Source organism: Auxenochlorella protothecoides (genome assembly GCF_000733215.1).
Source record: "Auxenochlorella protothecoides strain 0710 unplaced genomic scaffold scaffold25, whole genome shotgun sequence".
Classification (NCBI taxonomy): domain Eukaryota; kingdom Viridiplantae; phylum Chlorophyta; class Trebouxiophyceae; order Chlorellales; family Chlorellaceae; genus Auxenochlorella; species Auxenochlorella protothecoides.
In genome coordinates, this window is record NW_011934265.1 from 171,686 (window position 1) to 184,082 (window position 12,397).

The following is a 12,397-nucleotide window of genomic DNA, read 5'->3' on the forward strand; positions in this document are numbered from 1 at the left end:
GCAGCTGCTGGATGTTGCACGACCTTCTTGAGCACCGTGCAACCGGTCCAGGTAAGTATGATGAGACCGGCCTGATTTGCCCACATGACCATCGCCTTCGCACCGCGGGACCGCCAGCGATTATGGGTCGTGCGGCAGTCCCGTGATGTCCGCGCAGTGCGCTCGACCGATATGTCGATCGTGTCATGGTGTACTTGAGCTCAATGAGACTGTTTATGTTGTTCAGGACCGTCAAAGCTCGGTGAAACGTCGATCTTGCGGAGAGCGCGGGCAGTCGCCCCCTTCACCACCACCCACCAAACATGCAACACAGACCCCAAACCCCCTGAATTCGTCTCGGCCGGTTCTTTACACCAATTTACAGTCACAAACTGGCTTCAACCGTCTCCAGATGCCTGTTTCTGCTAGGATCGCTTCCTCTTCCCACTGCGCCGCCTGCCTGGTCTGAGGGGCAGCAGCCTTCGCAGCCGTTCCTTCTCAACTTCATCCCCCAACAGCCCCACCACCAGGTCCGGGTCGAAGGGCTGCGAACAGAGACCGCACACCCCTGCCATGTGCGAGATGGCCTTGTTCGAGAAGATGTGACCGCACCCAGGAATCGCCGAGAAGGGCTGCTGGAGGCATGACGCTGATGTGATGGGGCAGGAGAGAGGTGCTGCCTCGGCGGCGCCGCCCTCGCCTCGGGGCATGGCATCGCCCTGGGTCCCCGGTAGCCTGACCTCGAACACGTCCCTGATGTGGGGGAGACGGGGCGATGAAGGTGAGGAACGAAAGGATACGCCACTCTTTTCCAAGCCGGTCACCAGACGAGGCAATTCCCTGCTGTGCAAGGGCCATGATGCCACAGGAGCAGCAGAAACACATGCCACCTCCCCACCTGACACAATCGAGGTGGTCCCACTGGCTCAGTCCAGTGCGCAGCTGGTTGGAGTAGCGGTGCACATCCCCTTCCGTCTCAAAATGCCCGGCACGTGCCAGCAGGAACCCCAGGACAGCCGCCTTGTTGTACAGGCTTCCCAGCCAGTCAGCCACGATAGGGGCCTGCAAGGGCTCACCGCTCAGGGCGCAGGTGGTCCATCCCACGACCCTGAGGGTTCGTGGTCGGCGTGGAGTGGCGATGTGGACGACTAGACTCCGGCGTGCAAACGGGCAAAATCTTATGAAACAAGCTGTGCACTGCAGTAGGCAGGGCGTGAAACTGCCAAGTCCCAGCACCCTGCCCATGCCCACCTGACCGCCACCTTGTCCAGCTTGGGCTTTTTGAAGGTCCCGGCTTTGCTCACTGCTCCACCTCGTGTGCTCCTGGTGCCATCGGCCTGCGACAGCTCCCAGGATGCCCCTCTGAGCACGTCGCTGCGAGAGATGACGGTCCCACCATCCAGACCCATGCCCAGAGGCCGGGGTGCCGGTCTAGAATATTGATAATATTGTTTGCATGATACAGATGATCACTGTATGAAGACCACCAGCCGATGCATTTCATGTCGCTTCTCTCTTGCGCGCACGTGCGCGCAAGGGCTCCGATCTGGGGCATGCGGTGGCACCTCCCTGCCTCGCCACGGCTCCTCCCACATCCCTCCGTGATACGTAAACCCATAATCTGTCATTCACACGCGGCCCCCCTTCATCCTGCGGTGCAAAGGCATGCTCAAGGGTTTGGCCCCCAAGCCCCCCCTGCGCTCACCCCCCACGCACCAACCCCGGGCGGTCATGGCAGGCGCTGCCACCCATCGCTCCCACGGCGAGAACCCTGCATCGGAAGCATCCCAGCCCGAGGCTTCCACGCAGCGGGACCTTGCGGCCTCCGAGGGCGCAACCCGTGCTAGCGCCCCCCTCAAGTCCAACCCCAGCATCCCCGTCACTGTCCGGTCGGATGGCCTGCGTGAGTGTATTTGGGGGGGTGTACGTCGCCATGCATGCTGTTGTGGGGCCGATCTGAACGCTGTGCTGCAGGCATGGCCTGCTGAAGGCTGATGGCTTGTGCCAGGAAGCACATGGCTGTGTAGTGCTCAACAGCATGCACTCAGGCCCACTGTGGGTGGTGGGCCTGCTGCCCCCGGCGACACCTCCCACCCATCACCCCTGACCATGCAGAGTATCTTGAGGTGAAGGACCTGCGCTCTGTGCTGAAGCCACGCAAGTCCCCCTTCTGCGCCACCAACAATGCCGGCGCCGGTTTTGGTGAGCCGCCCTTTGGGGAGGCGGGGTCACCGTGTTGCCCTGGGATGGGTGGGCTGGTTGTTATTATTACGTGACACTCAGCCTGGGTCGGTGCGTCCCTGGATTGTACTGCATGTGCGGGGGCCGGCGGGAGGTGCTACTGCTTGCCTCCTTAGGTCCCTTGTTCCTCGGCATGAAGGTGCATTGCGTCGGGGCTTGCTTGTGTGGCTCTTTGGTGCTCAACCATTGCATCCTCTGCACCCTACTCCCCTCTCACCGCTGCGGGTGTGGCTTATATACCTCTGATCCCCTGCTGTCAGGTTCCTTGACGTGCCCCATAAGAAATCCCCTCTCCACCCCCCCCTCCCTCCTTCCTCCACTCCACCCCAAACCCCAGTGGGCGACACCGACCTGGTGCGCATCGGCATCATGGAGTATGAGTCCAGCCACTCCTCCGGCGCGCAGGGCTCAGGCCTCTACGACGCGGCGGACAACAGCTGGGTGGACATCCCGCCCTACGCCATCCGCTCCGGCCCGCGCGAGTCCATCTACCACGACCCCAAGCAGGTCACTGCGGCGCTCGTCACCTGCGGCGGGCTCTGCCCCGGGCTGAACGACGTGGTGCAGAACATCGTCTACACGCTGGAGGACCACGGCGTGCCGGAGGACCAGATCTTCGGCATCCGCTTCGGCCTGCGCGGCTTCCTGGACCGGCACACCAAGCCCATCATGCTCAGCCGCGCGGCGGTGGAGGGCATCCAGCTCAAGGGGGGCACGGTGCTGGGCACCTCGCGTGGCAACGCCAAGATGCACGAGATCGTGGACCGGCTGCGCCTGTGGGGTGTGAACATGCTGTTCGTCATCGGCGGCAACGGCGGCAACGCCGCCGCGCACGCCATTGCGCGCGAGTGCGAGCGCCAGGGCGTCGTCTGCAACGTCGTGGGCGTGCCCAAGTCCATCGACAACGACATCCAGCTCATCGACCGCTGCTTCGGCTTCGACACCGCGGTGGAGGAGGCGCAGCGCTCCCTCATCTGCGCGCGCACCGAGGCGCGCTCCGCCTCGGGCATCTCCATCGTCAAGCTGATGGGCCGCTCCTCGGGCTTCATCTCCCTCAATGCCTCCATGGCCTCGGGCGTGGTGGATGTCTGCCTCATCCCGGAGATCCCCTTCTCCGTCCCGCGCCTCGTGGCGCACGTGCAGACCATCCTGGCGGCCAAGGACTACTGCGTCATTTGCGTGGCGGAAGGCGCGGGGCAAGACGTGGTGCAGGAGGGCGGGGCGGGGGGCACCGACGCCTCGGGCAACCCCATCCTCAAGGACATCGGCACCTTCCTCCGCGACCGCTTCGAGGAGGCCATCGAGGCGAGCCAGGGGGGGGCCAAAGGGGACGGAGATGGGGCTGCGATCCATTCAGGAGGGTCCTCGAGGAGCACACTTTTCGCACAACCCTCTCACCCCAGAAACCCTGACCCCCTCCCACAGGGCATCGATGTGCGGTACATCGACCCCTCCTACATGATCCGCTCCATCCCCACCATCACCACCGACCGCATCTACTGCAAGGTGCTGAGCCAGGGGGCCGTGCACGGTGCCTTTGCCGGCTACACCGACTTCACGGTGGGCCTGGTCAACACCCACTACGTCTACCTGCCCACGACCACCATCATCCAGTCGGCGCGCACCGTGGACCCCGCCGGGCGCCAGTGGAACCGGCTGAAGACGGCCATCAACCAGCCGGACCTGGCGTGAGGCTGGCCAGGTGCCGAGTGCCGGGGGAGGGGGACCTCGTGGCCAGGACAGGGGTGCCGCCGCTGCGGCCTGCTCCCATGGCGAGGGAGCAAGCCATGTTCCTGGCTGATGCTGGAGAACCATGGGGGCCTCCTCTCCGCCAGAATGCCCCCCTCCTCCCCCACACACTCCCTTGCACATGTTGCATGGACGATGCAGCAGAGGCTGCGCTGTGCCAGTCCCCAGATCATTTATACGGTGTCTCCTCCTCACCCTCGAAACCGGGAACCCAACAAAGTCTGGCTCTTTGCTGCCATGGTCCGTAATTGGTGAACTGACAGGGGCTGGAGTAGCTTGTACACGCCTTGTTAATATTGAGCACTTGCCGTCCTGCTCAGGTTGAAAGTTCGAACGCCATCCCACAGCTTGCTTGGGGCCGCATTCCTCTCATTGTCAACTAGGGCATCTCGTTCATACTGGAAGTCATGCATGGCCGGGGTGCCTGCCTCTCCGCCCTCGTGTTCCTGGATTCCCCTTGGGTGGCGAACAAACATCCAATGTAGAAAGTGCTCCTCTCCCGCCATACCAGGAAGAGCAAGGTATGGCATTCATACCAGCCACTGTTCAGCACACATTCGTGCACATTCTTTACATGCCCCAGGATCATGGATGGGCGCAGGAGACACACAATTCCCCTGGCAACCTGTACCCTGTCCCCACCTTTTTCGATTTCATGTCAAGGGACGGTTGCATGCTGGATGTTGGGAAATAGTTTTGCTACTATATGGAGTGACTAAATATCCTGTTGACATCTCTCCTGTCTCTGACATCCCCTCTGAACTCCTCCCACTCTCTGACAGCCAAGCCTGAAGGGAGTACTTTGATACAGTGTGTTCAACATGACCGCAATTGGCGGCCCAGCGAGCATCTGGTGTGTGGGTGGCTTGTCAAGATGGGTCGCATGGCACAGGGACTGAAACAGAGCGGAAAGGGAGCACGCAGCAAAACGTCAGGGGCGGAGATAAGCCTCTAGGGGGAGGGGGCGGGGGCCGCGGCGGTCAGGCACGAGGGGACGGTAGCACAGTTCTGCAGAGAGGCCAGGCCGACCACGTCCACGCCCGCGGAGGACAGGGGGCCGTAGATGACGTTGATGCAGGCGGAGATGGCGTCGGTGGCAGTGGACCGGTCAACTCCCTCCAGGTTCACGCCCGCCCTCCGCAGGACGGGGCCGAAGGCATCAGCCAGGGCGCACCCGCACGCCTCGCACTCGGTGGCACTAGGGGAGCTGGGGAGGTTCCTCTGCGGGATGCGTAGGTCAGGATAGAACACAATGAGCATTGGAGGCCGGTCCGAGCCCTGATTCATGTCGTAATGGGTCGGACTCCCAGTCGGTCACCACCGCGTTATCAAAGTCCACCACAGAACCCCGGCAAATCCATGCATGCATATCGGATATCCTTCTAATGCACCACCCGGCCTGAGCGCCACCGCCCGGCTCACTCATGCAAAAGAGATGTGTGCACCGGCCAACTCACGCATTTGACGGCGACCTGGCTGTAGTCTCCCGTGCGAACATCGGCGGCCGTCAGCTCACATGTCTGGGCAGAGGCTGCCTGGAAGGTTACGGCCAGCACCAGAAGGACAGCGGCGAAAGACTGCAGACGGGCCATCGTTCGTATGTGGGTGTGAAGATGAAGAGGAGATGGGTAAGGCTGAGGCTGGGGGTGTCGGAGCGAAGGCTGTAATGGAGCGGGGTCGGCTGGGAGACTTTATATATGGGTTATAATGACGTGTGGAAGCATGGTCTCTCCCTATTAACACGCCAAGGGAGTGCAGTCGGACACTCCCGTGCCGACCGTCAGCTACTACCCTTTCGGCACGTGGGAAATTCAGAGAACATCATGAGTGGGCGCCCTTTCTACCGGCCCGACCAGAGTGCCGGCGCTCGCATGTCGCGCGGGGGGGCCCAGTTTGCAAACCACAACAAAGAGAGCCATTTGACAGTGACATTGTAGTGAAGGGAGCACGCACCAGTCGCGTGTAAAGGGCGCTGCTCCCTCATCCAAGGAAACATGTGCCGATTGAAAAGTCGGCTTCTCATCATTCTCGGACCTGGGATCTGTACCATGTCATGAAGTGGGAGACGAGGAACCAACCCCGGACCCCCCGACCGGACCTCCATAATGGTACACCCTTATTTCCAGCACTTTGTCATGTGTCCCGATGGCGACATCACGGGATTCGGGGCATTCTGTCGCCATGGTGGCGAGGCAAGGTGCATGGAAGGAGAGGGGGTGAGGTGACTACATGTTGCGGCCTTGGAGTGGGACGCCGCCACCCTGCAAGCCAGGCCTGGCCTCCTTCTCCTCCCGTCCACCCGGAGCGTTCTCGGTGGCATGCGGCAGGGCCTGGGCATTGGAGGAGGACACCGAGCGGTACTGCCTGTGGGAGGAAGGCCGTGGCTCCCCATGCATCCCCGCTGTGATTGGTTGGTGTTGGGCAAAGGGTTGAGTTGGTGCTTGCCAGACGTCTCTGTCGACTGAAAACAAAGTGTCCATGAAAGAGCTTCCACTGCCTGTGGCCCTGTCGCACCGCAACTCTGATCATCCAGTGCAGCACGCATACGCCCACGCCACCGAGCGACGCTGCAAATGTTTACTCCCTTCAAACATAAGCGTCTGGGGCAGATCTCCTGCCCCAAAGGAATGAGTAAGAAACCTGTGACTGACGTGGCAGCGAAACCCCCTCCTCCCCCCCCTGCACCTGAGAAGGGGTGGTAGAAGTCCAGGTCCTCCGTGTTCCGGAACACGGCCGCGATGTGGTCCCGCGGGTTGACCCCGGGCCTGGCCCCCTTCCACCGCGCCATGCCCTCCAGCGTGGGGCTGAGGAAGGTGCCCAGCGGCAGCGGGTGGGAGTCCTGCGCCCCTTCCTGGGGCCCTGGCGCCGGCGCATCGCATGCCCGCATGGCCCCCGCCTTTGCGAAGCCCGGGGACGCCAGGCTGGCCCCCGTCCTGACCAGAGAGGTCGTCGCCTTGCCGCGCAGGCTCCCCGCCCCGACCGGGGCGGGGACGTCGCCCGGGAGCAGCAGCGGCGCCGGGCGCTGTGCGGCGGCGGCAGCTTGAGAGTGCGTCCCCCGCCCCTCGCCGCCGGCCGGCCCCACCGGGGTCCAGGCCGGGGCGAGCGGCGTGTCCTGCAGACCCTGCCCGGGATCGATGGAGCGGTGGCCCCCGGCCCCGCCCTGCACGCTGGAGCGCAGAGCGGAGGCAATGCCGCGCCAGCCCTGGCTGGAGCGCGGAGCTTCCGCCTGGGGCGGGGCGTTCTCGCCTGGGGCGCGCGCCCGCGGTGAGGGCGAGCCGTTGTCGAGCGAAAATGGTTCCGCTCTGGTGCCACGAGACGATGGCGCCCCGGGCGCCAGGTCATTGGTGTGGACGGTGAAGCCGCTGAAGTGGCTCCTGGAGGCATCCAGCGCGGGCGCCTCCTCCTCCTCCGTCGGCGCCTCGGCGCCGTCTGGGTGCAGGCCGCGGGCCAGCGAGGCCAGGCTGCCCTCCAGAGAAGCCCGGAGCGCCTGGTGCCGGGCGGAGCGCGCCCGCCCGCCGCCGCAGCCATCCTCCTGCGCAGTCGTGCCTTGCTGCGGCTGCGCCGCCGCCGCCTCAGCTTGGCGCCGAGGGTCCAGGGACGCATCCAGCAGCCCTGCCAGGGTCAACCCAGCCGCGGACCCCTCCACCCCGGCCCGGCTCTCCCCCAGGCTGGCCCTCGCTCCAGGGCGCGTGGGGGTGGGGCTGGGGGCGCACCCCAGGTGCTCCAGCGTCGTCTGCAGCAGGGCGGAGAGCTGGAGCTGCTGCGCCTCCGCGTCGCGCGTGGCAGCCTGCGCGTGCATCAGAGCCTCGCCCCTGCACGGCACGGGAGGGGGAGAGGGATTTGAGTCTGCGATGGTGTCTGTCTGGATGGGGAAGGGCACCCATAAACCACCACTTTCCCCGTACCTGGCGGTGGCGAGCGCCTCGGCGCGGGCGCGGGCAAACTCCGAGCGGCGATGGGCGAGCTCCAGGGCCTGCAGCGTCTCCAGCAACTCCACCTGGTCCTGCATGGGCAGCAGGGAACATAGTGGGGTGAAGAGGCTGCAGCAATCCTGCACACGCACTACTGACAAGGACGGTGTTGCATGTCTCCCGAGCCATTCGGAAGCCTGCGCCACGCCGTGATGCAATCCAATCGACCCATCGTTCCAGCCCTCCGCTCCCTGGCACCGACTTGTTGGCAGATCTGGCAGGTGCGGGCCAGCGCGCCTATCTTGCCCAGGAGGTCACGCGCCAGGAAGAGGAAGGAAGGGGACAGGTCCTGGGCAGACAGGCGGGTGTAGGCCAGGGACTGCTCCCTGGCTGGGGCCACGGGGTGTGGGATGCGGGAGAAGGCATCCGTCAGGTCCTGTTCCACCGCCGCCAGGATCTTGGATCGGGCGGAGTCGGCCTGAGGTGTGGTAGGTGAGCAAGGGGTGGGCCCAGGTGAGAAGCACCTCCCCCACCACCTTTGAAGTGCAGCACTTCGGTGCAACTGTTCGTTCAGCTCTCTCCGCGGTGCTCCTCGAGGTGAAATTATGGACACCTATATAATTCTTGCAAGAAATGGTACATCTTCCACGACAGCCATGACTCACGTAGGCGTTGCGGAGTGATTGTGGACTCCGCTGCGGGGAGCCAGCGTCCCCGGCCAGGCAGAAGAAGCGCTGCACGAAGCCCACCATCACGGGCAGTCTCCGACCGCCTCACAAGAGTGTGTGAATTCTCACGGGTGCATGTGTGGATTCTCATTCCCAGATCAGCACTCCGAGTGGCGTCTGAACACCTCTCCGACAGCTGCCCGGATTCATAGACGCATCATCCTCAGCACGCACACACGCTACCCCCCCACGGCCGCTGTGGCAAATCATCATGCCCATTCACGCTTGGGATCTGCTTAAATTTAACTGCACAGGTTCGAGTTCCACTAGAGAAGGTGATAAGATGGGTATTATCGCGGCATGCGCCGGGTCCAAAACCATGCCGCAAAGCTGGCGCACCAGGCACTCAGGCAGACGTGATCGCTCCGGCTGCGCCTCTCGCGCCCGACCCCAGCATCAGGCCCACGAGCGCGCGCAGGCACCAGAGGACCCAGTACAGCACAAGGACGCCCACAGGGGTCCAGCCCAGGTTCCTCACGTCCGCCAGCGGCCTTAAGTTCACCCTCCAACCCCGTGCCGCCGCCGCAGCGACGGCTTCCTGCCACCGCGTCTCCGGCGCCTCCCCTGCCCCCCCACCCGCCGTCCGGTCCAGTCCCAGGGCCCGATTGCTGGCCACGCTGAGCGCGACCAGCGCCCTGACAAGCCAGGCGACCTCGGTGCTGGCCACTGGGCCCAGCATCGGGTCGCCCTTGTACCGCACGTCCCGCCAGCTGCTCCGCGGCAGGCGCTGCGGGGTGGCGTATGGGGGTGGGGAGGTTGTGTGCTAATGCAAGAAAGGAACTGTGAGGGAGGGAGGATGCTGTTCTCGTATCGGCGTCGTGACCCCCTTTCCCTGTGCCGCACAGACTTCACGGGGGCTCCCTCAACATCTCGAGACACACACACCTGCCAGCCGTCGTTTGATACCTCCCTAGGGTCACCATCCCGCGTCCCGTCCCCCGTCCCAGCTGTTCGATCCGGCGCGGGGCCAGAAGCTCCCGTCCCTGCCGCCCTTTCCAGGTCAAACACCGTGGCGAGGCAGGCCCGCAGCGCGGCGGCGCCTTCTTGCGGCAGCACCTGGTCGCCCGCGCTGGCCAGGTCCAGCGCCGCCGCGGCGGCGCTGGACACCCCACCCGCTGTCGCCGGGTCGAACAGGCTGGGCGCGGACGGCGCGGTCCCTGGCTGCGGCGCGTGCCAGGACGCGGCGGCCGCCGCCTCCCAGTCTGCGGCCCGGTCCGCCAACCAGGGCGCCAGGTCGGCATACGGACCGGCGTCCGCCCGGCCGCCCGCCGCACCGGCGCGGCCGGCGCTGGGCGCCGCGGCGCGCTCCGCCCGCCGCAGAACCTCGCACAGCTCGGGGCTGGAGCTCAGCGGGCCCAGCAGGAGGGCGACGTCGCGCGCGGCGCCGGCGCCCCGCGCCTCCAGCCGCGCCGCCGCGCTCTCCAGGAACAGCGGCAGCACGACCGTGTAGAAGGGGAGGTGGGCCAGCACGTGCGGCTCCCACTCCGGCGAGTACCGCCCGGCCGCGTCCGCGGCCGGGGCCCGGCGGTGGTCGGCCGCCGCCGCCCCGCGCCCCCTCACGGCATCCCGACCGCCAGTCCCGCGCCGCAGCGTGGTCAGGTAGTCGGCCAGGTGATGGCCGTGGGGCGGCCCAGCGCCAGGCGGCCCGACATCAAGACCCTGGCCGTCGCCCGCCCCAGATGCCCCCCTCCAGGGCGCCAGGATGGCGCCCAGCGCCCGCGCTAGGGCCCGCGTGGACCGCGCCTCGGGCCAGGCCGACGCCGCGCGGCGGTGGAAGCGGAAGAGGCGCCGCGCCAGGGCCTGCGCGCCGGGCGAGGCGGCGGGTCCCAGGCGGCTGGGCCCGGCCAGCACGGCCTGCGTCCGCGCGGCGGGCGCTGCGGCGGGGGTGAGCAGGGGGACGAAGGGCAGCCACGCCGCGCCCTGCTGCGCGGGGCGGGGCCCGCCGGCATCGGGCACCACGGTGACGTGGCGGGCCAGCGCGCCCAGCGCGCCCAGCAGCTCCTCGGAGGGCGGCTCATAGCCGCCGGCCCAGAGCGGCGGCGGCTCGGCGCCGCCGGGCGCAGCGGGGGTAGCGTCCGGCAGCGGCTCCTCCCCGTCAGTCAGCCAGAACTCCACCAGTGTGGACAGGAGGAGCAGCGCCTGGGTGCGCTGCGCGTGCAGCGAGGGGGACCGGGACAGCTCCGGGCGGCGCGCTGAGTGTTGTGTGTGTGTGGGAGGGGGGGGAAAGGGGGGTGAGTTGGGACTTAATGGTTGTTCATTGTTTGGGAGGAGGACTAGTAACGATCTCAGCTACTCCAGAAGCGTTGGGACGCCAGCACAGGGGTCCGCCACTCCCCTCTTTCACCTTTCGATAACCGTCCCTGCCTTCCTAACCCCACACCCTAGAAGCCACACCTGGAGTCCGTCCGGAGGGGCCAGCCACCCCCCCGCCCACGGGCACCAGCTCTTCCAGCAAGGAGGAAAGCAGGGCCAGGTAGGGCTGTTGGCCCTGGCCCCCCGCCGACTGGCCGCCGTGGCCGTGCAGGAGCGGGAGATGCAGCGCGTCTGACACCGCCTGCTTGTGATGGAGATTTGAAGGATGTCAAGTAAGCTGCTGTGTGAGCTGGGCACCTTTGATGAAAACATAGGGCAGGTGGCGGTGCGGCCTGGGCTTACAGGGGCCTCCCTTCCTTGCAACGCCCTATCCCTCCGGCCCTTCAGAAGAGGAGGGGGCCACCTGGCTATCACTCACCCTCCGCATGGAGCCTGGCAGGAGGCGGTCATGGGGCGCGCCCGAGGCCTGGCCGCCACCAGGCTGGCCAGGCGCGGAGTCCGGCCAGGCGGCCGCCTCCTCGCCGCCGCGGAACGCGTAGAATGCAAACCAGGCAAAAAAGTACTGCGCCACGCCCATGTGGATGGAGGGCCGGCCCGCCGCGTCGGCGACCAGCGTGCCGCCTCCGTACTGCGGCCAGCGCGCCAGCTCAGCGCGACCCGCCCCGCTGCACAGCAGCAGCTGGGTGTGGGTGGGCAGGCGCTCGCGTGGAAAAAGAAAGCGTGTGGCGCCATCCGCATCCGCGTCCCGCATGGCGCCGAACAGCGGGCCGCCGGGGTGGAGAAGCGCCAGCAGGGCATCCACGTCCTGGGCCTTGCCCTCCTGTGTGGTATAGCGGGAAGGACACCAAAGGGTGCATAGTAAGTGATGAGCATGCGCTGGGTGGTGTAGATGGGTCTGGGCGCACGCAGAAGGATCGGTGTCCCCGCAAGCACATCCACCCCTCGCTCCCACCTTGGTGAGGGAGCTGAGCCAGCTGACACCGTCGTAGCCGAAGAGACGTTTCAGCAGGAAGGGAAAACATAGCTCGAAGAACTCTCTCGGGTTATCCCTGAACATGCATAGGGTCGAGGGGCGATGGTGGACCCCGAAGCCAGCGAAGTGTTGTTCAGCCAGGAGCCCCGCAGCAGTCTATCATCGGCGTGGCAGCGGCTATGATCAGGATGACTCGTGTGAGCAAATGGATTCTAACACGCATTCATACGCTTCTTCAATCCATCCAGATCGCTCATGCATGCCCACCGATTGGCCGCGATGCACTGTTCCACAGCCTTGCAGGCCTGAGCCACGTTCACACGGGGCCGCTCGAGGATGGCACGCAACCCCTGGGGGTTGGTGGGATCCCAATCCCGATCCATGATCGCTGAAGGGCTAGAGCACGGGGTTCTAGCACGGCCGCATCGACTGCATTCTGAATTGGGGTCGATCGTCTCCACGGGCGATTCGGCCGCAGGGCTTTCGCGCCCAGGTTCAAATGG

At 65.5% G+C, this 12,397-nt stretch overlaps 5 protein-coding genes across 5 annotated transcripts; 1 reads left to right on the forward strand and 4 right to left on the reverse strand.

The window, feature by feature from the left end:
* Positions 1-404: 404 nt before the first annotated feature.
* Positions 405-1,388, reverse strand: F751_2690 (RTF2-like protein; the record flags this gene model as incomplete). The annotated part of the gene is made up of 3 exons (XM_011401102.1): positions 405-732; positions 878-1,087; positions 1,231-1,388. 3 exons carry the CDS (start codon positions 1,386-1,388, stop codon positions 405-407), a joined length of 696 nt encoding a protein of 231 aa, XP_011399404.1.
* A 322-nt stretch (positions 1,389-1,710) lies between these two features.
* F751_2691 (6-phosphofructokinase 5, chloroplastic) lies at positions 1,711-3,912 on the forward strand (the record flags this gene model as incomplete). The annotated part of the gene is made up of 4 exons (XM_011401103.1): positions 1,711-1,882; positions 2,095-2,181; positions 2,558-3,581; positions 3,624-3,912. 4 exons carry the CDS (start codon positions 1,711-1,713, stop codon positions 3,910-3,912), a joined length of 1,572 nt encoding a protein of 523 aa, XP_011399405.1.
* A 1,008-nt stretch (positions 3,913-4,920) lies between these two features.
* F751_2692 (hypothetical protein) lies at positions 4,921-5,561 on the reverse strand (the record flags this gene model as incomplete). The annotated part of the gene is made up of 2 exons (XM_011401104.1): positions 4,921-5,190; positions 5,427-5,561. The coding sequence occupies 2 exons, from the start codon at positions 5,559-5,561 to the stop codon at positions 4,921-4,923; spliced, it is 405 nt and encodes a 134-aa protein (XP_011399406.1).
* Positions 5,562-6,194: 633 nt separating this feature from the next.
* F751_2693 (hypothetical protein) lies at positions 6,195-8,632 on the reverse strand (the record flags this gene model as incomplete). The annotated part of the gene is made up of 6 exons (XM_011401105.1): positions 6,195-6,370; positions 6,655-7,456; positions 7,616-7,781; positions 7,875-7,972; positions 8,143-8,358; positions 8,546-8,632. The coding sequence occupies 6 exons, from the start codon at positions 8,630-8,632 to the stop codon at positions 6,195-6,197; spliced, it is 1,545 nt and encodes a 514-aa protein (XP_011399407.1).
* A 322-nt stretch (positions 8,633-8,954) lies between these two features.
* On the reverse strand, positions 8,955-12,277 carry F751_2694 (hypothetical protein; the record flags this gene model as incomplete). The annotated part of the gene is made up of 7 exons (XM_011401106.1): positions 8,955-9,335; positions 9,494-10,621; positions 10,724-10,800; positions 11,003-11,162; positions 11,340-11,741; positions 11,874-11,970; positions 12,162-12,277. The coding sequence occupies 7 exons, from the start codon at positions 12,275-12,277 to the stop codon at positions 8,955-8,957; spliced, it is 2,361 nt and encodes a 786-aa protein (XP_011399408.1).
* Positions 12,278-12,397: the final 120 nt, after the last annotated feature.